At 47.3% G+C, this 25,919-nt stretch overlaps 2 protein-coding genes and 1 pseudogene across 2 annotated transcripts; 1 reads left to right on the top strand and 2 right to left on the bottom strand.

Moving 5' to 3' along the window:
- LOC144112378 (luciferin 4-monooxygenase-like) overlaps nucleotides 1-25,919 on the bottom strand; it is a 198,816-nt pseudogene that overhangs the window by 35,927 nt on the left and 136,970 nt on the right.
- Nucleotides 1,350-4,204, top strand: LOC144112379 (uncharacterized). The gene is made up of 4 exons (XM_077645228.1): nucleotides 1,350-1,899; nucleotides 2,652-2,781; nucleotides 2,855-2,989; nucleotides 3,132-4,204. The coding sequence occupies exons 1-4, from the start codon at nucleotides 1,472-1,474 to the stop codon at nucleotides 4,149-4,151; spliced, it is 1,713 nt and encodes a 570-aa protein (XP_077501354.1). The 5' UTR covers nucleotides 1,350-1,471; the 3' UTR covers nucleotides 4,152-4,204.
- Nucleotides 5,286-6,464, bottom strand: LOC144112375 (uncharacterized). Its single transcript, XM_077645225.1, has one exon. The coding sequence runs from the start codon at nucleotides 6,360-6,362 to the stop codon at nucleotides 5,286-5,288; it is 1,077 nt and encodes a 358-aa protein (XP_077501351.1). The 5' UTR covers nucleotides 6,363-6,464.

The following is a 25,919-nucleotide window of genomic DNA, read 5'->3' as shown; positions in this document are numbered from 1 at the left end:
CATAACTGTGACAAATGCTGCAAACCGGAACATGACTAGCGTTACAACTACAGAGCTGTTTCTACCTGCTGTAATGTTTTCACATGCTGTCTTTTACCAGGCTATAGTGCCAAGCTAAAAAAACTGGATAAGGGCTTCCTAAAGGCTTCATATGCATGCCAGTAACCGGGCATATACAAAATGTGTTCTTTTAGTCTGATCTTGGGTTTCCAATCTTTTTCTACCGAATAGCGTCGTACAGCAGAACGGTGCCTAGATAACCTGACCTGACTGAAAATAAGTTCCTCCGACCACAGCGCTCACGAAACAGCGAACGCGTACAATGTCAGAGAGATGTAGAAATTTATTTTCGCTACCTCAGTCATGTTCTCTGACATGAGTCTTGGCGCATGTATTACAGCGCAAACAAGGAAGCGGGCGCCAATATATCGTGAGTGCACTCGCGTGAGAATTACAGTCAGCGAGGGCGAATGCGAACCGTTGCTTCTCGCCCTTGGTGCTCGAGACACGCCGCCAGCGCATCTAAAAACTAACGAGAAGATTGCACCCACGCCCGCAATGCGTAGCCTGTTATCAAACCCACGCCGCGCACGCCGTTCGAGGCGGCCGTGGTTTAATTATCGTAAACGTGAAGCACAGTACACCAAACATAACAAGCGAGCAGGTAACAAAAGAGAAAAAGGTACGGTACTCACAGAACATATGCGAGAAGCAGCAGTGGGTTCCCAGCAGTCTCGCTTTACTTGTGCCAGCCAACGTTTTCTTCGGTTGGAGTCAGCCGGGAAACGAAACATCCGTGTGCCCTTCCTGCAGTGGTTCGAGCACTGCGGAACACAACACCCGGGCATTGCTGCTGCGTAAGCTTCCTGGCGCACTTAGTGCAACAACCGACAACATATGACTGTCCCACTCAACGATGAACGGCGATGAAGACGCAACTGCTGCAGCAGCTAATGCGCGCCTGTGCACGGCGGGGAACAAGATGGCGCGGCGTCTTCCCGTAACCATGACAACACACGCGCTGGCAACATGGGTCTTAGCGGGAGGCGGCATGTGCTGTGTCAAAGGAAGTCACCACCCTAAGCCGGGAGGGGGCGCGACATGTAGGCTCCCTAGTGGCACCGAGACCGAACTGCCGCCGCATTCTCCCGGGGGCGCAGGGACTGAACGTAGCGGCCGGGCGAACCCTCCCCTCCCCCGTCGGCGGCGGCTGCGGGACGAAAACCGGAAACTGCGTCGCCGCGAGCACTCTCGAAGGCGTGACGTGTACGCAGCAGCCCTCACTTGGGGAGGGAACGCCTTTTCACTGTTTACAAACACGCGCCTCTGGCGCTCATTGGCTGCTCCCACTAAACTTCCGGCGAAGAACTTCCGGCAGTGTTTTTCAGGCGGCGCGATACGGAGACCCCGACTATCCGTGCGTGTTTTGAGGCTGTGCTTACGTTCATTGTGCGTCGCTTGTACAAAAATAATGTCAAGTGATTATTTTAAGAAGCTGGACACCGAGGCGCAAGTGCGGTACCGCGCGAAACTTTCGTTCAGAGGTGAGGAGCTGCCTGACGCTCTCGACGACGACGTTGTCCGGTTCGCCTTTACATCGGGCCCACGAAATCTGCCGCCTGTGACAGTAGCAGATATTTATTTGTATCTTGTGGAAGGCGTGTGTTTTTACACGAACGAACAGTTTAAGTCTTACAAACTTGAAGATGCGTACAACGCATTCATATGCGGGAAGGTGAAGCAAGTGAAATCTTTCAAGGCGGGAGCGCACGGAGACGGCGTTGTTGTTATTGCGGCGACTGTGGAAGCCAGCCAAACGCTTTCGAAGTCTTACAAGGCGTGGTGCATCGTGAAGGAGGATGGAACCATCGAAAGTGCGCATTGCACTTGCATGGCCGGGTAAGTAGGCGAATCATAATAAGAGCTACAATGCCATGAGCCTTTACCTTGCCTTATTTTTCATTTTTATGAATCAAACCACAAAGAATGGAGACTTTTCCGTTTTCGAAAATTCTGTACTAGTTGCGTTACAGCGCAGAAAAGCGCTACTGTTCGCCTAACTATGCGCGTGTAATGAAATGTTTGCCATACTGCCGTAATTCGTCATTGTAAACTTTGTTTCCTGTGCTAACAGCCGCCCGAGCGCGGCTTTATCGCTTTGCTCGCCGCATGCAGATTTGTCCAGAATTATCTCGTTTTGTTTGTGACACGCTGCCGCATCTGGGCTGTTCTAGATTGTACTTGTCATTTGTAACGTGTTATCTGTAACTTTCCATACTGTCTATTTCGAGGATCGCCGAGAGCGCTTGTGATCACCGACGCATATTGTTCATTCGTGGGGCGCAACTCAGCCCAATAATCCGTTTGTTCAGGCAGCTGTTATTGGTCTCCATGCAAGTCTGCTTTATTAAAGCCACTACTTTGCGACAATATTCATGTCATAGTTAGCCAGATCATTTGTCGATGCTTGACTGCATGATGTTGCATTCATCCTAATCGAGTTGCCTTGTGGATGACAAAAGTCGTCAAATCTCACCCTCCAGCATTCTTTTGTACAAGGCATTTAAACTTTTTCAAGGGCCACAGTTCTCACCAATAATTACAGTTGTTTGTGAACTTTTTATTTCTCATGTTTCCTACTTATTTTTCAGCCTTGGGGAATGCTGCACACACGTGGCTGCACTCTTGTTTAGAGTTGAGGCAACTGCGCAGTATGGCCTGAATGACCCGTCCCCAACTGATGTTGCATGTAAATGGATTGAGGCATCAAAGGGAAGCACAGTAAGTCTTTGTTTTCATTCTGCCATGAACAGAGTTGTGAGCAAAATTGTAATTGACACTGAACTTTCCACAGGCAGCACCAGTCTCGGAGATTGAATTTTTTAAGCCCAAAATAGGCCGTGCACCACCCCAAGTCAGCGAGGCACCAGACTACTCAGTACCAGTGCTCACGGATGAGCAAGTGTCAAGGTTTCTTCATCAAGTGAAGGTAAGGACTTCTCATTAAATAAATTTTGATACATACGTAGAGAAAGGACACACACAAAAAATGCTCACTGTTTGTGCAACTGTAAAGAACCAGATCCACTGACATTGCAAATAGGGCACTAATTCCAATGCTGTTTTTTCAGGAAATTGCACCAAACACTTTGATCCTGACTTCAATCTCTGACAGCGAGGACACAGATTCTGCCCCTGAGACAGCTGCCCTGGAACCTGTACGAGTGGGCAGATGCAAGCAACTCTCTGCGAAACCGCCCCTTGCTGAAATATACCAAGACCTCGACATAGACGAGGGAAAAAAAGTGGAACTGACAGCTGCATGCTGTAGTGAAATTGAGGAAGCTACTCGAGGCCAAGCAAGGTCACCAAGATGGTTGCAAGAACGTCGAGGGAGGATCACTGCCTCTGTAATGCACCGTGTCGCAGCATGCAGCACAGGTGCAGCAGGCCTTGTTGCGGAGATTATGGGATACGTGAAGACGCCTCAAGTTTCCAACCTGCGGTGGGGCTCCGAAACAGAGAAGAAAGCTGTGCAGGCATTTATAGAAACGGAGTCTCAAAAACATGTGGACTTCAGTCTTCGAGACTGTGGTCTTTTTATTGCAAGGAGCATGCCTTTTATTGGAGCATCTCCAGATGCACTAGTGTCTTGTTCATGCTGTCCAAAATCAGTACTAGAAGTGAAATGCCCTGCAACTATGAAAGATGCTTCACTGACGAAGGGCTTAACTAAACTGGCATATCTGAATGAAGACTTGCAGCTCAAGCATAACCATGCCTATTACACACAAATTCAGGCTCAAATGGCTCTAACTGGGCTGTGTCAGGCATATTTTGTGGTATTTACAGGTTCCTCTCTAACAAAAGAAATCATAAGCTTTGACGAGACATTTTGGGCAGCTACTAAACTCAAGGCAGCAAACTTTTTTTTCACCTACATATTCCCGGAACTACAGTCAATGCACATCTTCAGTCAAATCGAATGTGCAAAGAAGACATGTCACTGCCGAGGCACCAAGTTGGGCCACATTGTGGAATGCTCACTCTGTGAGGCAACGTTTCACCTCAAGTGTGTAAAACTTAGACGCACACCTCGACAATGGATTTGCACTGCATGTCAACATAATGGGCAGACTGCTGATGAGTAAGGACAAGGCCAGAGGAGCTAGTGCTGCTGCTTTTCACATTCCCTCTTTGAAGTGTACAGGGTCTGTTTGCTTTACTGAAGTCGTGTCCTCCACAACAGCTGAAAGCGTTGCCATTCAGGCAGCTCTCAAGAAGCTAGGGTCTTGTACGGCTCAACCTGTTGTTATCCTGTCGGATGAATAAAAATCTGCCCTTCAAAGGTTAGAGTGTGGGTTCCCTACTGATGCTTTGTGTCTTAGCGGTCTAAGTTTGTTGCATAATCTGAGCAGCAGAGGCTTCTCTATACGCTTCCAATGTTCAATGGGTGGCCTCGCATACAGGTCGCGCTCGCGCTAGATTATGTAATTTAGTTACTGTAGGTGCCGCTACGGTGGAGCAATTGTAGGCAGAAACCTCAAGGCTAACCCTGTAGCTTACAGCATCTCAACTTAAGCACAAGCTTTTTTTTTTGCTGAACACTCCAAGTGTTATATTTTATCACATTCGAAAGGCAGATAAACACTGCTTGTTTGACAAAATATGTTCACTTCAAGGACTAATGTCGGATGCATTTGTCGGATGTGCAAACTCAAATATAATAGATTTTAAATACAGTACGCCTTCACGTTCCAAGCAGGGAACATATAAAAAAATCTGATACAAAAGCAAACAGCAAGTAAAAATTTGAACACCTGCGCTGTGGACAGAATAACTATACAAGCAGAAAACAAAAAGCCCAATTCTCAACATGTGAAAACAAGCAACAGGAAATACTTAAAAACTGAGTCAAACAATAGGCAGTAATTGACTGCAGAGAGTGCAAGAAAATAGAATAAACAAATGTGAAAAGATCAATGTGGGCAACATCAACAACATGAATTATTGTGTACACACAGTGCAGACACATTGGATGTAGTAGAAAAGATAAATACATGCAATGAAAAGCATGGTCACACACACATGATCACTTGCTGTTCTATCACAGTGTGTGTACACGTAGTGCAGACACACTGGAAGTAGTCGAAAACATAAGTACACACTATGAAACTATATGCAATGATTGTCAGTATGGTCACACACACATGAGCATTTGCTGTTCCATCACAGCATGTCTGTATTCATGTTTCCTCACAGCACCGCACTTTCGTGGAAGAGAGTTATGAAGCACTTCTGCGCTGAGAATTCTTAATGATAGGGGTGTGCAGATTAACTAAAGCAGAGCACACCACCACCACTTTATCTATGGTTGCGAGGTTCTTGTCGCCAGTCCTCTTCACGAAATTCAAAGGCAGCACAGTCTGCAAAATTCTGAAAACTTTCAATCTTTGTATGGCCCTTTCAACATGGATGCGCACGCTAGAGACTTTCCTAGACGTTGTGACCTCAGCACCAGGTAGCTGGGCACGATTCTTAGTCAGTGATGGCATGAGATGTGTTGCACCTCGTGCAGCAAACATCTCACCGCATCTAAATCCTCGGTCAACAAGAAAAACATCCCCTTCCTTGACCTTGTCTAGGAGACCACTGCGTAGAGTAATCTCCTTGTCAGGCGTCCTGCCTCCCCATGCTTTTGATACGAAAGTTATTGCTCCTGAAGGTGATATTACAACTAGTATTTTTACTGTATTATGGTGTTTGTAATGAGAATATGTCTGGCTCCTTGCTGTCATTAATATCGGCCTTTGTATGAATACTTCAGTACAATCAATGATGCCAGTTACACCATCAAAAAAAGGGTCCTGAAACGCCGCTGGCCGATTAGCTTGAAGTGTCTGTCGGGAAGGCCAGATTATCAACTTTGTCATGTTTGCAGCAAGAACATCAAGCCATGCATGAAAAATTGAACTGACAGTGGCATTTGAGATGCCAAATCTGCATGACAAATCTTGGGTAAGGAGACCCAAACGAAGTCTCATGAGTACCATGATGAGTTGTGTTTCTGCATCAAGCCATGTGGCACATGACGGCTTCCATGCTGACAGCACAAACTGCAGGAAAGCAGTGAACATGGCTGTAGATACAAACCCTGTGTAAAACTTTACTGTTTTGGCTGACTGCATTACCACTTCTTTGGTTATAATAGCATGGTTTGTATGCTTGTTTTCAAGTTCACCAGCCTTTTGCTTAGCTGCTGAACACTCTTCCTCCAGAGAGGCCAAACGCTGCTTAAGCCTGCCATTCTCTTCAATAAGATGGGATATATTCTGCATGCTGAGATCAGTTTCTGTTTCCATGTGGCAATTCTCTACCACGGAAACAGTTGCAGTCGCAGATAGTGCAGTATCATCCGCGTCTTGTCCTGCGCCAGTCGTGTTGAGCCCACAGTCAAGCACACTTGGCCCAGGATTACATGCAGCAGGTCTGAATGCTTCCTTCAATCCATCCTTTCGAGCAGCGCGTTGGAACCTAGAAATTTTCTGGGCCACATTTCCCGAGGCACGATAAGGAAATATGGAGGGGACATAGTCGGGATGTGTGGAGTCAGATGATGGTTTACCTAAAGAAAGAAAAGAATGTTTGAAAATTAGTAGCCACATGTGCACTCCCAAATGCAAAAAAAAAAAACAAAAAATCTGGCTGAAATGCACCAAAGCAATATTGCCCAGGACTTCTCTAGGAAAAGGAAGAAACACTAAGGGTTCCTTGGTATGATTACATACTTTACGTTCTGCATTTGTAAGTAAGAAACTGCACAAAAATATTGAATCAAGCAAGTTGGAAGCATTTCACTCTTTTTACCAGCACTTGCAGGCGATCGAATTAATTTCTCCAGCCGCTGAGAATAGTAGAACAAAAAGTGCATCGAATGATACTCCAGCGTTTTTGGATTTCGTCCCTGTAGAAAAGTTGATGCAGCGAACGGGATCGAACACACGACCAGAAGGTTAGCAACAGACGCCTGAGCAATCGCGCCAGATATGCGCATAAAAGAACACCAACCGAGTTATGCATTACAACAATAAGATGCTTGGGCGCGCATCGCAGCAAAAACTGCCGCTCATAAACTAAGCATCAACTAAGCGCTCGATTACTAAGCCGGGATACCTGGGTTCGATCCCGGCCATAGCGGCAGAGTTTTGATTGACGCGACACGCGTCTAGAAAGCGACCGTGTGCTGTGCAAATTCAGTACACATTCAAAACCCTCAGGTGGTCTAAATTATTCTGGAGCACTCAACTACGCCGTTTATCATAAGCTGAGTTACTTCGGGACTTTATATGCCCGTAAATCACACACACTCGCATTGCTGCATAATCGAAACTGCACTGCAAGCGTCACAAGCTGGCTAATTGCCCTGGAAATGGCTAAGCGACGCCTTGCACGCACAACTAACCGCAAAACAGTGTTTCCTTACTTCACGGTGCAATTTTTACTGCTAGAGATGCAGCCGCTGATTAGGCGAATGCGGTCGCGACGATTGCCAACCCGCAACGTTCAATCCAGTCAACGTTCAATCTCAAAGCGCACATAAGACGTGCAGGAATTAGCTGCGGCACAAGCAGACATCATAAATCTGTTCTCACCTTGAACGAAATGAGCAGAACAAACATGGGAGCTTTTCGTAGGCATCCATCGGTCCCGCCGAACTGCTGCTATCCAAGCGTTTCTACGCTCGGCGTCTGCCGGAAACCTGAAAGTGCGCACCTGCGACAGGAGGTTGGTTCCAGGTCGCAAGCTGCAACCTGGCACACAACAGCACGGTCCACGTCGTGATGGGATCACGGAAGATGTTTTTCCACCCGAAAACATAATGCAACAGGGCGACCGCGCCGTACTTTGGCCGTGCTACAAACACAAAAGAAAAACTCGCCTCGACCCTGCGGCTCGCTCGCTCGCTTCGCGGGGAGACCGGAAGTTTCCTGGGTGTCCATCCGGTTTGCGGCGCTGTGGCTGCCCCTGGCGGCTATGAGCCCGTGAAAAGGCGTATACCCGTGCCGTCCTGCCGTCTGTTTTTTTTACTGTTCCCCTTTGCGTTTTTCTCCCTTTCTTTGGGGCGTCTATTCTGTTTCCCCTTACGTCCTTTTTTTTCGCATCTAGTGTCCAGACATCAGCACAACCTGGCAAGGGGGTATTTTTTTGGCCCCTTCCTTCCTTTCTGAGGCTTCTCCTCTGCCTCCAAAGCCCAACTGCTTCGCTGGTCCCTTATACCCTCTTTACACGGGCAGCCTTAACCATGGTTAAGCTTAACTGTGGTTATAGGACTTAACTATGGTTAGCGCAAATCGTAGTTGGCCGCGCTTACACGCGGTTTAGGCATGTCGGTTAGTGTGACGGAAACCACCATGTGATCACCTCCATTGCGAATTTGTGACTGCACGTATACCAGTGTATTATTAAATACGGTTACTTTAAAAAGGATAAATGAAAGAAAAAAAAGGTTGTTTATCGCACTACCCCCTGCGGGGCAGAGCTTTGGTTACGCATGTGGTGGACATTAACTAAAAGCAAAAAGAAGTCTACAAACGATGGTTTTAGCTGACTTTTTAGCCGGCATAATAGCCACTTGTAGCCACTACTGTGCTGGGAACCGTCGTGGGAGCATTGTGCCTTTTTTGATTGCAAGCGCACCTCGTGTACGTGATCAGTGCAGTCACGTGCGGCGTCTAATTGCCTGCTTACGTTCTGTGTGTGCAATATCGTGTATTGTGAGTGTGTCGGCATTCAGCATTCAGGCTGCGATGGCTTCACGCGGGCCTGTGGCGGACGGTGGGGACGACGCCGACGTTGAGTTTTGGGCTGTGTTTGCGGCGCATCAGGCAGCACTTCAACGTCTCCGCATGCAGCGGCTTGCTCTGAGCGCCGAAATCGACATGCTGGAAGCGAAAAGTAAGCGTCATCGCAGGCGATCGAAACGGCTTTTGTTGGCGGCGGTTTTTCAATGCACGCGGCAGCGAGCGTTATGGATGTATCCACGCCCAAATTCGTGGTACGAGACGACGCTGCCCCATCTTCCGGACAGCGGCTTCCGCGATAATTTCAGAATGAACCGCCCCACATTTCACTATATTGTGGGCGTTTGCGAGAACATGCGTCGGCAAGACACCAGCATGCGAAAGGCAATCGCTCTGGAAAAAACGCGTGGCGATTGGCCATTACCGCCTCGCAACGTCAGCTGAAGAGCGGACTGTAGCGAACCTTTTTGGCGTGAGCCCTGCCTCTGTGAACATGATATTTCGCGAGTTCTGCGCCGTAATTGTGAACAACTTGGAAGCTCAACTTGTGTGTTTCCCGAAGTTGCATGAATTGCAGGAGCACATGCGCCAGTTCGCTGCAGTTTGTGGCTTTCCTCAAGGTGTTGGTGCCCTGGATGGCTGCCACATCGAGGTGTGCCCTCAAAAGGAAGAGGCGGCAGATTATTTTAACTATAAAGGGTGGTACAGCATCATCCTCCTCGCTGTGGTTGACCACAAGTACAAGTTTTTGTACACCAACAGTGGGAGTCCTGGCAAAAATAATGACTCTGCAGTGTTTCAAACCTCACGACTTCCGCGTATTTTAGACAGTGACCTGTTTCAATTAGAAACAAGGACAATTCAAGGGGTGCAAGTTGGCCCAGTGCTTCTTGCTGACCAAGCGTTCGCCCTGCAGAGGAATGTAATGAAGCCCTACTCCTTTTCTGGAACTGCTGGGTCGCCCGCACAGACCTTCAACTACCATCTGTCAAGTGCCAGACGTGTCGTAGAAAATGCGTTTGGACGTGTTAAGGCACGCTTCAGAATGCTGTTGAAAGGCCTCGAGTGCAGTATTCACAATGTGAACATTGTGGTCCGAGCTGCTTGTGTGCTACTCAATGTCTGCGAGCAATTCAGTGATGGGTGTGATGCAGGATGGCTGAGTGCGGTGCAAAGTGCAAACGAAAGGCGTCCCCAACCAGTTTACACGAGTAGCCGATTAGAGCCGTCAGGAGTAGCAATAAGGAATGCCCTGGCGAACCACCTTGCAGGCAACTGAAGCATTTTGCATAAATCTGGCAAATCTGGCATAAGGTGGCACAATCTTTAGCTTTTCGTGAGAGCTACAAAAACAGACGCTTAGTTTTTTGCTGATCGGCAGAGATTTGGTTGTTTCATTACCAGTTTATAAAAGAAGAGCGTCCACTTCTGAACAGGCCATAGCAAAGTTAAGAGAAAAGTGACAACAGAGATGAATGGTAATGTATGCATATTCAAATAACCTAAAATGAGTGATATCAGAAGACATTGTTGTAAGACTGGACACGGGCTTTAGAATGTTCAGACGCTGGCGCTCAACGAAGAAGACGACGAGAAGCGCCGAACACTCCGAAGCTCGTGCGTTCTCTGGACTGAACGCGGTCTCTGATCTGTGCCTGGATGGTTCCGCTGGTTGTTCGTGACGCTGTGCTTATTACTGTGCTGTGCTCTTATTACTGTGCTGTGGTGTGGTGTGCTGTGTGTGCTGTATTAGTAGTGTGCTGTGTTCTTATTACAAGTGGTGGAGGTGCCAACGATCCCTCGACCTGGAGCTTCGCACCCGCGCATTGCCTACCACCTGCGGTCGCGGCCCTCACCTGCTGCCCGTCTACAGGCCACCTACCCGGCAGTTAGAACCCCAGCGACCTGCAACCCCACCTTACCATCCGGTTGCCCACCCCCGATCGCAGCTGCAGCCACTCAACCCCTGGTGCACACAAGACAACCGCACTATTTGCTACGCCTGTGGCATCGCTGGTCATGTGGCTCATTTGTGTCGCAGTCGTGACCACCGTCAATACGATTATAGGCGTGAGCCAACGTACGACCTTCCGCCGTCGTCCTCGCCTGCGTCACACTTGCCGCCTCCGGATTCCTCTCCTAGTTACCATCCCCGCTCCCACCGCTCGCCGTCTCCTGGCCGTCGTTCCCGTTCTCCAATGCTCCGTCGCCAACCCGCCGTCCACGCGGAAAACTAACCACCGCAGTTCCGGAGGCAAGAACTGCGTCATCAGCGGCTCACTCAAGACCTGTTTCTGCACCTGCCAATATTACTGTTTTCGTTGAAGGAGTCGCCGTCGAAGCACTTGTTGACACTGGCGCAGCCGTTTCGTTTCTCAGTCACACCCTCTGTCGCAGACTCAAAAAAGTGACGACGCCCCTTCCTCCCGTTTCTTTCCGCACGGCCAGTGCTCAGGACATTCGACCGTTAGCCGCCTGCACCGCCCGCCTGCTCATCGGGAACGTTCCCTACACAATCGAGTTCATCGTCCTCGCCCGCTGCTCTCATGACGTTATCCTTGGTTGGGACTTCCTCTCCTCACATCACCCTGTTATTGACTGCGCCCGTGCTCAGCTTGACTTGTCGCCCTACAGTGACGTCCCCTTGGACGTAACCGGTGCTGCTGCCACTACTGTGGTCGTCTCAAAGGACACAGACGTTCCACCTTTCTCTTCAGTGCTGGTGCCTCTTTCTTGTGCTGTGCTCTCAGATGCAACTGTGACTTATACCCCCTCTTTACGATGCACTGACCAGAAGTCTGTTTTGCTGCCTCATGCTGTGCTGACAATTGTTCGTGGCTCCAGCGCTATTTATGTGGCCAACCCGTTCTCCTGCCCTACCACTTTACTCCGTGGCCAATCGCTTGGTAACGTTGCTGTTCTCGATCCCGCCTCTGCATACCCCCTCGTCGTTAGCATGGCCGGCCTTCACGTCAGCGCCATTACGCCTGTTCCCATCACGAATCAGTCGTCTGTCGATATTTTTCACCATTCCGTCGACGCAGCCCTGACGTCTACTCAACGAGACCAGCTTGTAGCCGTTCTGCAGCGTTTTCAAGCTTCGTTTGACTACCGGCAACCTTCCTTGGGCCACACCACCACCGTTACCCACTGTATTGACACTGGAACGCATGCCCCTTTGCGCCAACGTCCGTACCGCGTGTCAGCCTCTGAGCGCAGCATCATTGACGCCCAGGTGACCGACATGCTCCAGCGTCACGTGATACAACCGTCTCACAGACCGTGGGCATCGCCAGTGGTTCTGGTCAAGAAAAAAGACGGAGGCCGATCGCCCAAAAACTGCATTCGTCACACCCGAGGGGCTCTATGAATTTAATGTCATGCCCTTCGGCCTCTGCAATGCACCCGCCACATTCGAGCGCATGATGGACAACATACTCCAAGGGCTCAAATAGCACACATGCCTTTGTTATCTAGACGACGTTGTAATCTTTTCCTCGGACTTTCCGTCTCGCCTCCAGCGCCTCGAGGCTGTTCTTCGCTGCCTGGCCGACGCTGGCCTCCAACTTAATTTGAAAAAGTGCCGCTTCGGAGCTCGGCAGCTCACCATTCTCTGTCATGTCGTGTCGAAAGATGGCGGTCTCCCGGACCCGGCCAAGTTGCGAGCTGTGGCTGAATTTCCAAAGCCCACTTCTGTAAAAGACCTCCGCAGCTTCGTCGGCCTCTGCTCCTACTTCCGGCGCTTTGTCCGCAATTTTGCCACTATCGTCGACCCCCTGAACAAGCTCCTTTCCAGCCACGACCTTTCGGCCTGGTCGCCAGCCTGTGATGAAGCGTTTACGACACTCCGTCGCCTCCTCACCACTCCACCAATTTTGCGTCACTTCGACCCTCGTTCTCCGACGGAACTCCACACCGATGCCAGCAGCGTCGGCCTCGGTGCAGTACTCGCTCAACGCAAGCAAGGCTTTGACGAATACGTTGTCGCTTACGCTAACTGGACACTCACTAAAGCTGTAGCCAACTATTCTGTCACCGAGAAGGAGTGTTTAGCCATCCTTTAGGCGATTGTCAAATTTCTCCCCTATCTGTACGGGCGCCCTTTTGACGTTGTCACCGATCACCATGCCCTCTGCTGGCTGTCCTCTTTGAAAGATCCCTCTGGTCGACTGGCGCGATGGGTTCTGCGACTCCAAGAGCACGACATTCGCGTTATCTATTGTTCCGGCCGCAAACATGCCGATGCTGATGCCCTCTTACGTTCCCCTGTACCATCTGAGGCAGCGCCTTGTATATCCGCCCTGCCTTCTTTGAAGTTTGAGTTCGCTGATATGGCTTCCGAGCAATGCAAAGACCCGTGGATCATTTGCCTTTTTGATCTCCTATCTGGCCAATCGTCTCGACCTCCTTCCCGTGCTCTCCGTCGTGAGTCCCACCATTTCGCCATCCGAGACGAGCTCCTTTACCGCCGCAACTATCTCCCGGATGGTCGCAAGTGGCTTCTCGTCATTCCGACACATCTGCGCTCCTTCATTTGCTCTTCCTACTACGATGATCCCCAGTGTGCCCATGCCGGATTCTTGAAGACTTTCATCCATCTACGACAGCGGTACTACTGGCGTGGGATGGCCCATTACGTCTGCCAGTAGGGTTTCAGCAATAGCAGAAATAACCGGACCAGGGAAGCCTACCGCCAAGAGGCGGGAAACCTGATTATTGACACTCTCCTGAATGCCCTCGTGCCCTCATAGCATTCAGGAGAGTGTCAATAATCAGGTTTCCCGCCTCTTGGCGGTAGGCTTCCCTGGTCCGGTTATTTCTGCTATTGCTGAAACCCTCCTGCAAAAACAAAAAGGCGCTCAAAAAAGAAGACCGGATTTCTCGACATCAAAGCCGGTGGTTGTTCCATATGTGCACCGAGTGTCACACAACCTCAAGAAGGTGGCCGGCAGGCACCACGTGCCCTTAGTCTTCTCAGCCCCCAACAAGCTTTCAAAGCTTTGCCGACGCATTTCTGGCCCTTGTGAGAGTGGCTGCAAAAAGAAACATGGCATTTCTTATGTCAAATGCGCTACAGGGGTGGTGTACAGCATACCATTTTCTTGTGGGTCTTCTTATGTAGGTCAAACTGGCCGTTGCATTAATGACCGGCTACGGGAGCATGATAGAAATTTAAAAAACAACGACAGAACCGCTAATATTGTGCGGCATATTTCTTCCTGTGACAGCACGTGTAGGGCACGATTTGAGAAAACAAAGATTCTGGGCAGGAGCGCCAATGTCACAGCGAGGCTTGTGCTGGAGGCCTTCCACATAAAAAGGCTATCTGATCATGCGCGAGTGATCCTTCCTTACAGATTTATACTTCTGAATGTGATTTTCTGGATTCCCTTTCGCCTCGTCACGGCGCTGGTGTATGACGTGTGTGCCTCCAACTGTCTGCGCATGCTTGTTTTTTCGGATATATATTCCGGGTGTTAAGACCCAATAAACAGTTGGTAGTAGCGCTCGTCTGTGGTCTTGTGTGTTTCTTCTCTGTCTTCGTCTAAGTTTTGCGCTAACTTCTTATATATTATTCGCCATGGTGCGCCCAAAGAGCTGCTCAGTGATAGAGGTCCGGCCTTCCTCTCAGAAGTTGTAGAAGCTCTCCTTCAGGAATGCAACGTTGTTCACCGCACCAGCTCCGCCTACCATCCCCAGACAAATGGCATGGTTGAGCGTTTTAATCGCACCCTCGGCGACATGCTGGCCATGCATGATGCTTCCGACCATTGTAACTGGGACCGCGTTCTCCCTTTTGTCGCATACGCTTATAACTCCGCTGCTCAAGCCACCACCGGATTCTCTCCGTACTTTCTCCTGTACGGCCGTGAGCCTTCTTGCACAATGGACACCATTCTACCTTACCGCCCTGATGCTTCCGAATTTACAACTCTTTCTGAAGCCGCAACTTATGCCGAAGAATGCCGACAGCTTGCCCGGTCCTTCACTTCTCACGCCCAGCAGCAGCAGAAAAGCACCCGTGATCCCCCTGCACTTTCTCCCGCTTACCTTCCTGACTCTTTGGTCTGGCTCTGTGTACCCTCCTCAGGTCCCGGCCTTTGTCCAAACTTGTTAGCAAGTACCAGGGACCCTACCGTATTCTTCAGCAGACATCCCCCAGTCAATTACCTCATCGAACCCCTTACGCCATCCTCTGATCATCGCCGCCGAGGCCGCGAAATTGTCCACACGACCCGCCTCAAACCTTACTACAACCCCGCCGTCGTCACATCGCCCTAGGCCGCCAGGATGGCGCCCTTTCGCCTAGGGGGAATTGTAAGACTGGACACGGGCTTTAGAATCTTTAGACGCTGACGCTCAACGAAGAAGACGACGAGAACCGCCGAACACTGGCGCTCGAGCGCCGAACGCTCGGTCGCTCGTGTGTGCTCTGGACTAATTGCGGTCTCTGATCTGTGCCTGGACGGTTCCGCTGGTTGTTCGTGACGCTGTGCTTATTACTGTGGTGTGCTGTGTGTGCTGAATTAGTAGTGTGCTATGTTCTTATTACATTGTTTACATATATATTACACAAAACTGGCAACAAAACTGAACTCCGATGTTGACCAGATTGCAAAACACTTGAGCTAAAGTAGTAACCTGTTTGAATGACCTGAGCATAGCTTCAAAGGTAGTTGCAAAAAATAATAAATACAATTTTTCACAAATCTTTCATATCCTGTGTTTTGCACTGTGCTTTCTATTCTTAAATACTCTGAAAGCAACAGTGATGTTACTGGTTACCTGCACCCACTCCTTATTCACATACTACTCTTGTAGTGCATATGCATGCTTACTGCTTTGAAGTTATGCCTGTAAAATATCGGTATTATGGCTGCAGGGCAGTGCGCACACCCGTGAGCGAACCTTGGTGAGCCTCTGTGCACTTCTCGAACAGAGGGGCTTGACATCCCGTCTGTTTTGCATCAAGTAGTGCCGTGCAGTGACCGAACGCTTCGCGTGTGCAACCTCGGACGATTAACAGCTAGGCACCCTGCTGCAGCTGTTGTGTGCGAACTGTTGTGCGCGTGTTTTTCCGTTCTTTTATTAACTCTGCACGCGCGCGAATTGTACAAATGTATTATGTAAATAGTGTATTTATCACCTCATCCTCTATCCTTTCTTACTGTCCGCTCACCTCTTTCATTTCATTTCTTCAAACTGCCTGCTGTCCTGTATTTCCGCTGCCCCAGCTCAGGTGCTTCAGTATCGATGACAGATGCCGGGGCTGGCAAAAATCTTTTCCTTCCTTTTTGTTAATTTAAAATAATCACTTACTGCTACTGCTAATCACATGCTGTTGTATCATGAATGCAAACCAACAAATATTGAGCACTCATAATGAATGTTCAGTTTATTTATTTTATTTATTTAAAATATCCCCAAAGGCCTTCATTCGAGGTTATTCCATGGGGGGGGGGGAGTGGGTACAAGGCATTGTTTCAAGGTTATAATAATGCACTAAACCAAACCGGTGAAATCACAAATATCTTTTTTTTATGGTGCAAAGGCATCTATGGCCAAAGAGCGCGATGACACAAGGTAATTTTCTTTTTCTCAAGGTGGGGTCAAAGACCCATTTCCCAAGCATTTCACCCTAAATAAACCGAGCACCAGGGCAGGGGAAAGCTTGTACCCATTGTATCACCGGTGGGTACCCGGCGGCACTGGGGATCGAACCCCGCACCTCTCGCATACGAGACAGATGCTCAACAACTTGGCCACCGCTGTGGTTTCACAAATATCAATGAAAAATAAACATCCACAAGAAGAGTCTGAACAATGCACATAGCAGCAGAATTTTAGGAACAGATAACAGCACCGCAAGGAAAAGACAACGCCGGAAAAAGTGCGCTGAAGTACATATGAAAAATAAAAGAAGACAAGGCAGAAGACAGTACGCTGAAAAAAAACCTTTTTAGTTGTTGAAACATGCGTGATTAAGGTGTTGGAACTTATTTAGGTCGCATATGGCAATGTGTGATGGTAAAGTTCAGTTATTGTGCAGGGTAAAAAAGAATATGCATAATGGGATGACGTAGTTAATGTGTTTAACTTTGTGAGGATGATCACGACATGGAAAGGTAATAGGCAGTGGCTGAAAGAATTCACCATGAAGGAAAGGATGGTGATAAAAGTTACGGAAAGTGATAGGCAGGAAATTTTCTTACTCGGCTGTAAACTTCAATGAGGTGACACTGGTGTAACATGAATAATCAGAAAAGATGAATCACGCAGCACGGTTTTGCAAGGCTTTGATGTTACTTATGATATAAGTCTGATGAGGATCCCAAATGGCAGACGTGTATGAAGAGTTTCGGACTGAATAATGTGGTATGCGCAAGATTTTTTTACATTTGTTGCGGCCTCTCAAATTATGTTTGAGAAGTCCGAAAGTACGATTAGCGGAGGCAAGAGTGAGATTAATGTGATGATTCCATGATAAGTTGGACTGAAGGTTCACGCCAAGATACTTGTAACTTGTGGCGAGTTCTACACTATAGCTATGAAGAGAGTAGGTGGTAGGAACATGTGGCTTGTTGGTGAATTACATGACCTTAGATTTGGAAAGATTTAATGGCATTAACCAATTAGAACACCATGTGCTTATCGCTTCTTGATCAGACTGCAGTAATTGGTTGTCAGCGTTGCAGGTTATACATCGATAAAGCACACAATCATAAGCAAATAGCCTGATTATAGACGTCACATAACTGGGTAAATCATTAATATAGATGAGAAAAAGTAAACTGCCTTCCAGACGTAACGTTAGCAAAACATGAGTTTGAGTTGTTAACTGCTGTGAACTGGATTTTAGATGAGAGGAAATCTGCTATCCATGCAATAATATAAGGGTGAATGTTCAGTTGTGAAAGTTTAACAACCTTTGGTGAGGAATGCAATCAAATGCTTAAGAAAAATTGAAAAATATTGCTTGAACTTGAAAACCAGCGTCAGTCAGTGCATGTATGTCGTAAATAAAACCAGCAAGTTGGGTGTCGCATGAGTAGCCCTTGCGAAAACAGCACTGATGATCGAAGATAATGCTACGATCGTCAGGGTAGTTGATGATAGGAGTATGTATGATATTTACTGCATTTACTGGTCATTTTACTTGAGGGGATGCTTGTAGCGTGACAAAAAATAGACAAGGGACAGAAGACGAATGGGACAAGTGCTACTCTCAACTAGTTTTATTGAAAAATCGATGGCACACATTTATACAATTTTTTTTTCCTTCAAGAACACAATCACCAGAACACTCATGCGAATGACACAAATTTCACACGCTTGCATCAGATCAGGCTATCTAAAAGCTTATACTCGTAAGAGTACATCTTCACCGAAGGGCTGCTGACGCAGTCCGACCCTTTCTTTTTAGCACCAGATGTAGAAAAATACATAACCTGTAGTAATCAAAATTTATATATACGATCAACTCGTATCATGTTACATGCAGTAAAGCATGCATAGTTGTGTGCATTGGCTGTATATTCGCTACATGAAGGATTGCTTTTTCTGAAGAACTAGAACTTTGTTTTAGTTGTACTCCAGACTAACATGCAATAATTTATATATAAAGAAACAAGGCATGATATATTTGGAGTTTAGCAGTTTGAGGAAGGATCATTCGGCCGCGTGACAATATTCCAGTAACAGCCGAAAGCTTTCGCAGGTAGTCTGCATGACTGTCCCACTCTAGATGAGAGGAGAAATAAACACCAAGGGTTTTATGTTTCAGTTTATTTATTTCTTGCTACAGAGCAGTGGGCCCCGGGAAGAAATGCCGTAGCTTGGCAAGCTCCCAAGGCCCACAACATCCAGCAACAGTGGCACCATTGGTCACATGCAAACAAGAAAGGCATACATAAACCTAAGGCATATTTCACAATCCATGAATGAATAGCGGAAACACAAACTAAGCGCACAATATAACATAAAGAACAAGTTATATACAAAATTCAAAGCATGCAATGGAAGCATGATTTAAACATTCTATATACAGATTATAGCACTTAATTTCACAGCAGTGAACACATTGACAACGTATAAAAAAGAACAATTTTCAACATACATGAATGAAGACAACATGATACTGGCGTGCTGTCGGGTTATGCTAAGCTTTCAACGAACCTGCATATTTCGACCATATACGTAACAGCCACAAACCATAAAAAAAGAGAATTATTTAGTGAAAGAACGCCCGGAGGTCAGCATTGCTGCATTTATTAATGTCAATGCCTGCATCAAAGATGCGGTTGAGTAGTGCGGGTAGATAATATCTAAGCATCTGTATCCCGTAGTTAGTTCGTGGCGTGTTAAGGTTGTAGTGCTGCTGACGGCGTAGCGGGTATGTAGGTACAAGGAGCTCAAGCTTAGCGATTTGAGATATTGTTGAAATTTTGTCCCAAGTTTCCTGTTTGTAGCGCAAGGACAGACGTATATCAAAGAGACTAAATATTCTCGGCACGTTACTATTGTGAAAAAGGGCTGCGGAAGGATAATCATAAGGTTGGTTAAAAATAATTCTTAAGGCCTTCTTCTGAAGGAGGTAAATATTTTGAAGAGTGATCTTTGGAGCAGCTCCCCAAACTAGGTTTCTCTTCAATGCACTTAAGAACAGAGGTAAACAGTTCTTTGTGGGGAATAGAATAGTAGAGATCTTCAACGTCTATGGCGGCAGCCAACTCTACCGGCACCAGCCCTTTCCTTATGCAATACGCCAAGCGACTTGCCTTGCATGTCGTCCAAGTGATGTGGGTGATTAACACAGACTCTTGCGATGGAGAGGAAAACACGAAAGAAGGGCCCACTGTACTAGAAAGAAGTTCAATAAAACTTTTTGTTGGGCAAGTTGGTTCATTTTACTTGAGGCGATGCTTGTAGCGCGACAAAAAGCAGACAAGGCACAGAGATGAACGGAACAAGCGCTACTCTCAACTAGTTTAATTGAAAGATCGATCGAACATATTTACATAGTTTCCTTTTTCCTTCAAGAACACAATCACCAGAACGCTCATGCGAATGGCACACAAATTTCACACGCCTGCATCAGATCAGGCTATCTAAAAACATACTCGTCAGAGTACATCTTCACCGAAGGGCTGCTGATGCAGTCTGGCCCTTTCTTTTTGATATGGAACGCCTATATCAGTTCCCGCTTTAGCGCGCATTTGCTTTGACCAATGACCTCTTGTCTTTTTTAGGAATGACGAGCATTTGCAAGACTTGCAGTGAACTACCGGATTCGTTCCACTCCCATTCTCGACGCATTTTTCATGCTCGCACTAACACGGTAACTGATAGAGGCGTTCCATATCAAAAAGAAAGGGTTGGAGTGCGTCACCAGCCCTTCGGTAAAGATGTACTCTAACGAGCATAAGTTTTTAAATAGCCTGATGTGATGCGTGTGAAATTTGTGTGTCATTCACATGAGCGTTCTGGTGATTGTGTTCTTGAAGGAAAAAGGAAATTGTATAAATGAGTGCGATTGATCTTTCAATAAAGCTAGTTGAGAGTAGCACTTGTCCCATTCGACTTCTGTCCTTGTTTGTTTTTTGTTGCGCTACAAGCATCCCCTCAAGTAAAATGAACCAACTTGCCCAGCAAAAAGTTTTATTGAATTACCTGTCATTATTTTCTTTATCCTCTTTTGATTTCATGTACTTGTCTAACAGCCGAACCAAGTTGGCGTTAATATCATTGCCCTCTTGCGTCATTCGAAGCATTTTCTTTCTAAATTTGTGGGCCCTTTTCTCCGCTTTCACCGCCTGTGCGGCTTCGTCTTTATGAAGCGCAAGAAGCTGGTGCACAACGGAACTGCTGTCCCGCTTGCGTCGGCTTCTGCCGCCTCCACTTGTTCCACCTCGGTTGCTGCAGCCCATATTTCCACTCGTACTGGGTAGCACAGCCAGGGGAGACGTGCTCAGCAGTTGGGGGTCCGCTCTGTCTCCGAGGGGTTCGTCTTCCCCTGACGCCAGTACCTCGGCAGTGCCTGGCACCTCATTGACGACTGGCAGCTGCACACGACCAAACATAGTATATTGCATTTTTCATCTTCCCAGGTGAATGGTCAAAGCTGCCGTAATAGTATGCAATCATCAGCTGCCCCAACCTATGCCAGCTAGAACAAAGGGACAGTTCAAATCTTTTATCTGCATATAACTGCATAGATATATTATTGAAGAACTTAACACAGTCTAGTAGCTGCATAGATATATTATTGAAGAACTTAATTATAGAGTCAAGCAAAAACTAATCACTGAATAGCAATAATGAATAGCATGTTTAAAATGAATGAGACATCGATAGTGTCATTGGTAATATATAACCAGTCTTGTACACGTTGCATAAAATAAGTTACGAACTACAATTACAATAACTCCACCTGAAATGTAACTGATTACAGTGGTCAATTACCGCCCCAGTATGGCTAAAAGGCTCTGTTCCTGAGACCTGGAAATTGGCCACTGTGATCCCAATTACAAAAGCAGGGAGGCCACCGACGGATCTTGGCAACTTCCGGCCTATTTCTCTAAAATCAACACTGTGCAAGCTCACAGAGGTATTTTAGCCGCACGACTGAGCGGCTAACATTATTATATATGTTATAAAAATAACGCGGCTCAGTTATTATATATGTTGATGTCAGTACCCAGGGCTGTGTAACAACAACTGCAGTTTACTGTCCCTGCAAGCCTGCACTTGACAAGACGGTCAGGTTTCGATTCGCGGAACCTTCTTCCTTCTGTGCTGAGCTGGTTGCTATACAAGACTCGCTTCCCTCTGTAGCCGCAGTTACCTTGCTTCCCTACAGCCCACATTATCATCCGCACTGACGTCTTTCAAGCAATACGTCTACTCCGACGCGTCAGCCGCAGCCCAGAAATCTGCCAGAATATACATCGCCTGGTGGCTCGCATCCCGCAAGCCATTCGAATTGAGTGGGTCCCACGTGACCTAATCAATTCACAAAGCTCTGCAGATTCTGCAACCTGCTTGCCGACCCTACCCACATCAATGCCTCAATTCCTCAGTATAGATGATGCTACCACAAGGAACACCTCCGGCGCGACACACGTGCTCTCGTCCCTCAGAGTGCGATAACCCTCCGCCTCACGGTCTTACCCGTGCAGAGGAGATTGTGCTCCGGAGGATCCGGGTAGGGGTTGCCCTCACTCCGGCCGTAACTGGGACGTGGCCTCAATTTCGCCACTTATATCCTTCCTCTTTTCTTCCCAACTCTCCTTATGCCCAGAGGCAATAAACAATGCTATAAAAATAAAGGATAACTATATAACCCGTAATGTTAGTGTGAAAAAGTAATTGATACAAAATTACATAAAGTGTATTCAATTACAAGTAACAGATTACAAGTAATCAACTACGTACAACTTGGTATATAACCTTGGCAAGAGGCCAAACCAATGAACCAAAGTAGATAGAGATGAGGTGGTAACTGCAGTATGACACTTTGGATTGAACTGCTGTGGGTTAAGAACCTTTTGTTCGCGCTTGCCTGACAACCATGGTTGTACAAGTGTCGTTTTTTTCTGTGCAACCTCTTCCCTCCCTTTTCTACTCAGTTCTCTAGTATCCGCAGCCGGCGTGCCTTGTGCAGTATTCTGTACATTTAAAAAATTCATAGTGATGGAATTCCACAGTGACTGAGCGGTCTAATAATGGGTAATGTTTGAAATTGTAAATTACGTCCAAACTTTCCTCGACCCGCCCATCATCATTGATGGGTAGGCTGCCGAGGAAACTGCAGCTGCCAGTAGAACTGCCACGGGACACCAGGAGAGCCAGTGGCAGTTCCAGTTCGTCTCAGCTGCCTGGAAAGATAGAAATGATTTCAATAATAAATGTGCTCTTGGTGATCTCTTTAGGCCATCAAACTTCCTGTGAACACTGGTACTTAAGACAAATGTTACATCAATATGCAGGTACCAACTGGCAGGTACTGGTGAAAATGTCACTTAACTGCACCAGTTGGAGCTTTTCAAGTGATTGGTTCAGCTGATAGCATTCTAGCAAAATCTCCATAGTAGGCCAGTGAGGCCTAAAGTTATATATTTCAGAAAATCGAGAAATTTGCTGAACTGTTACCTTAGCTGGTAGCCAGAAGTACCCGAGAACTCTATAAAGACACCTTAACTCAGAAAAAAAAGAGTGAAATTTTGAAGCACGTGTATTCGGTTCTGCACGCAATGCTTACACTTGAGCGGAAGTTGATTGACTGAGAATTTTGCCTGCCAATCAATCAGTGCAAGTTAAATAGGAGATAAGTAATGATCACAACGCTGACCATGCGTGCTGCCATGCGTGCTGGCGGCTGTATGGCAACGTCGCTATGTACAGCGCTCTGTCAGTTTGAAACAAAAGCTTTGAACGACAACAGCTGCCGCGAAAATGAGAAAGACATATTTTTCATGCAGAGCGGTGCATGCACGCGTACACAAACGAAGACGAAAAGGTGCTTTTCTTTTTTATTAACTCAGTACAGGTGAATAGCCACCCGATTCTTGGCCGATCCCCCAGTGTGGGTATGTGTCATCTTTTGTTAGGCCAACAACTACGCAGTTTACGAAGAAAAAAAAACGGACTGGCGCTGTGTAACATACGCTGCTCCCGTCACACGGCACTCGTTGTTCAGTTCTTATATGAGTACATACATAATTGAAACATCTTGGGCGCTCGCGAGGTAAACAATACGCGACGACGGCGAAAAGTTTGCACGTTGCTGAACCAACACACCGCTGCCGCACACGTGGGGCTGACGTCGCGCCATAAAAACAGCGCTAGGTGAGCAATGCAATGAGAGTAAAGATAGCACTTACCGGTATTTTTTGTTCAGATTATCCATTTTTAGCTTGACCTGCTTTGCAGTGTAGGGGCATTCGCCCGGCGCTAGCCCGGCGTTCAGCTCCGCCGCCATGGCAGCGTATATACGCGCATTGCGCGTATTTCCCCGCAGAGCGGGTAGCTGGTCCTCCCAGATGCGAATCAAAGCCGCTGTTGTTACATCAGGCCAGTTGACACGCCTCTGGGAGGACGATTGCTGCGACACTGCTGCTGCTGCCTCCATGCCTTCCACGGACGCCGCCATTTTGTCGGTTAAGCGCAAACGGAGGTTAGCCAGCTCGGTTTACGGTAACTACGGTTAGTGGCGTAACTACAGTTTGGCTTTCCGTGTGAGCGCGGCTAACTATAGTTAAGGGTAACCGCAGTTTACTTAACCATGGTTAAGGGTGCCCGTGTAAATGCGGTATTAGGTGGTGGTAGAAAGCGGCTGCACGTTGAAACACGTTTGAGACACGCAGATATATTTTTCGCAAAAAATGAGAAGGATCGCCCTGCTTCTTCAAGCTTGTTCCTTTTCCTTTTTGTACTGTAAGACTTAGCATACATCACCAACTAGTCGAGCAGTTCTATTCTATTTTTGTGATTCAAATTGTCAGTCACTATTATTTGCTTCTTGTTTTCAGCGCCGGCAGCACCTCCAGCTAGGGGCCCACGAGCTGCCAGAGGTTGCGGCCAGTGTAGGGAAGGCTTTTATGGGCCTTTCCGACTAGCTCAAGTTCAGCAAGAAAGCCTTTATTTTGACAAGGCTCTGCAGAGGGGCTACAGGTGATATTTTTATTTCTAATCCTTACTGCATGCACTCGCTTTCCTAGCTACCAAAATGCATATTTCCAAATAACGTTTTCTTTTGCTGTTTGTATGTGCGGATGCCATCACCGAAAAGGAGAAGACAGCTGTGTAGGTTGTCCCGGCATAAAGCGGCAGGCGGCTGTACGCAGCTTGTAACTGGGGTTGGCGGCCGCAAAAAGCTCATGGCTGAGGTGCTAGCTGCCTGGGATTGCCCCTGGGCCTGCCCTCATTGCAGCCGCTCCCTCGAACCCGGGCCCTGCTACAGTAGCGGAGTCTTTGACGAGGCGATCGATCCCCGATGAGACTCTACAGGACTAATTAATCGCTTCCACGTAGCCTCCACTGCCCGCCGAGACCTGCGGCTCTTTGTTATGTTTTCAATAAATGTTCATACATTAAACTTCATTGCCGGTTTGCTCATTTTCAGTGCATGTAACAATAGAATGTGGCATTTACAAACACATTGCATAGACGATGGTTGCCAAAATGAAACATTCGTCACAGATGAATTTGACAATGCGAAGCACAGAATGCATAGTAAGCAGTGTCGGGAAACTAATAATGGGACTGCAAGTCAGTGTACCTGGATGCAATCCGATGAACAACCAGTGGGTGTACTCGGGAGGGAAACATTCAGTAGCCAGCGAGTGGCTGGATGCCTTCGGCAAAAACCAGTGCATTAGCTTGGGTGGGCAATAGTGGGTAGCCAGCGAGTATCACTGGATGACTGTGATAAACAAACAGTGGATAAGCTTTGGCGGGAAATATTGGATAGCCGCTGGGTTGGGCCGGATTCCTATGATATATACGCCAATGAGGAATCTTGGATGACTAATATCGAATATCCAAGGAATGCCATTCAAGCCAATCAAGAACTTTGTATGCCATTACTGGCTTCTGATTGGAAAGCCAGTGGGGTGCACTGGCTCAAACATTGGGTCGGGTAGCGCCCCAGTCAGATGCCACTATAGCCCTATATTGGAGCCAATTTTCTCCGGCGTTCGACCAGTTGAGGGCCATTATCGGCGTGCTCCTTGGGATGGACGTCAAAAAAGCAGTTTTGAACAAAGCTGGTTTGTTTGGATGGGGTTAAAAATAAATACGCTGGATGAAAAAACACAGAACACCTTTGTTTTTTTTTTAAATCCAACAGTTTATCTTAGTCGCTTCCAATTCATGTAACAGAGATTCGAAATTGACTTGAAAACCACACAAAACACCCGTCTGACAGTCCAGAGTAATGTATTTCTTTTCCATTGAGAGTTAACTTGGCAAAAGCTTTTGCCTTAAATTGCGGATTTTTCATTGCACCTGCAAGTGTGTTAACCACAGAGAAAGAGCGCAGAAGTAGTATATATATCTTCAGCCACTCGTCTGTAGTGGAACACAAAACAGTTCCGATTCCTATCCTGCATAAGCTGT

This window comes from Amblyomma americanum, unplaced genomic scaffold (assembly GCF_052857255.1).
Source record: "Amblyomma americanum isolate KBUSLIRL-KWMA unplaced genomic scaffold, ASM5285725v1 scaffold_75, whole genome shotgun sequence".
Classification (NCBI taxonomy): Eukaryota; Metazoa; Arthropoda; class Arachnida; order Ixodida; family Ixodidae; genus Amblyomma; species Amblyomma americanum.
The sequence above is the reverse complement of the archived record's forward strand: the minus strand, read 5'-3'. Positions and strand labels throughout refer to the sequence as shown.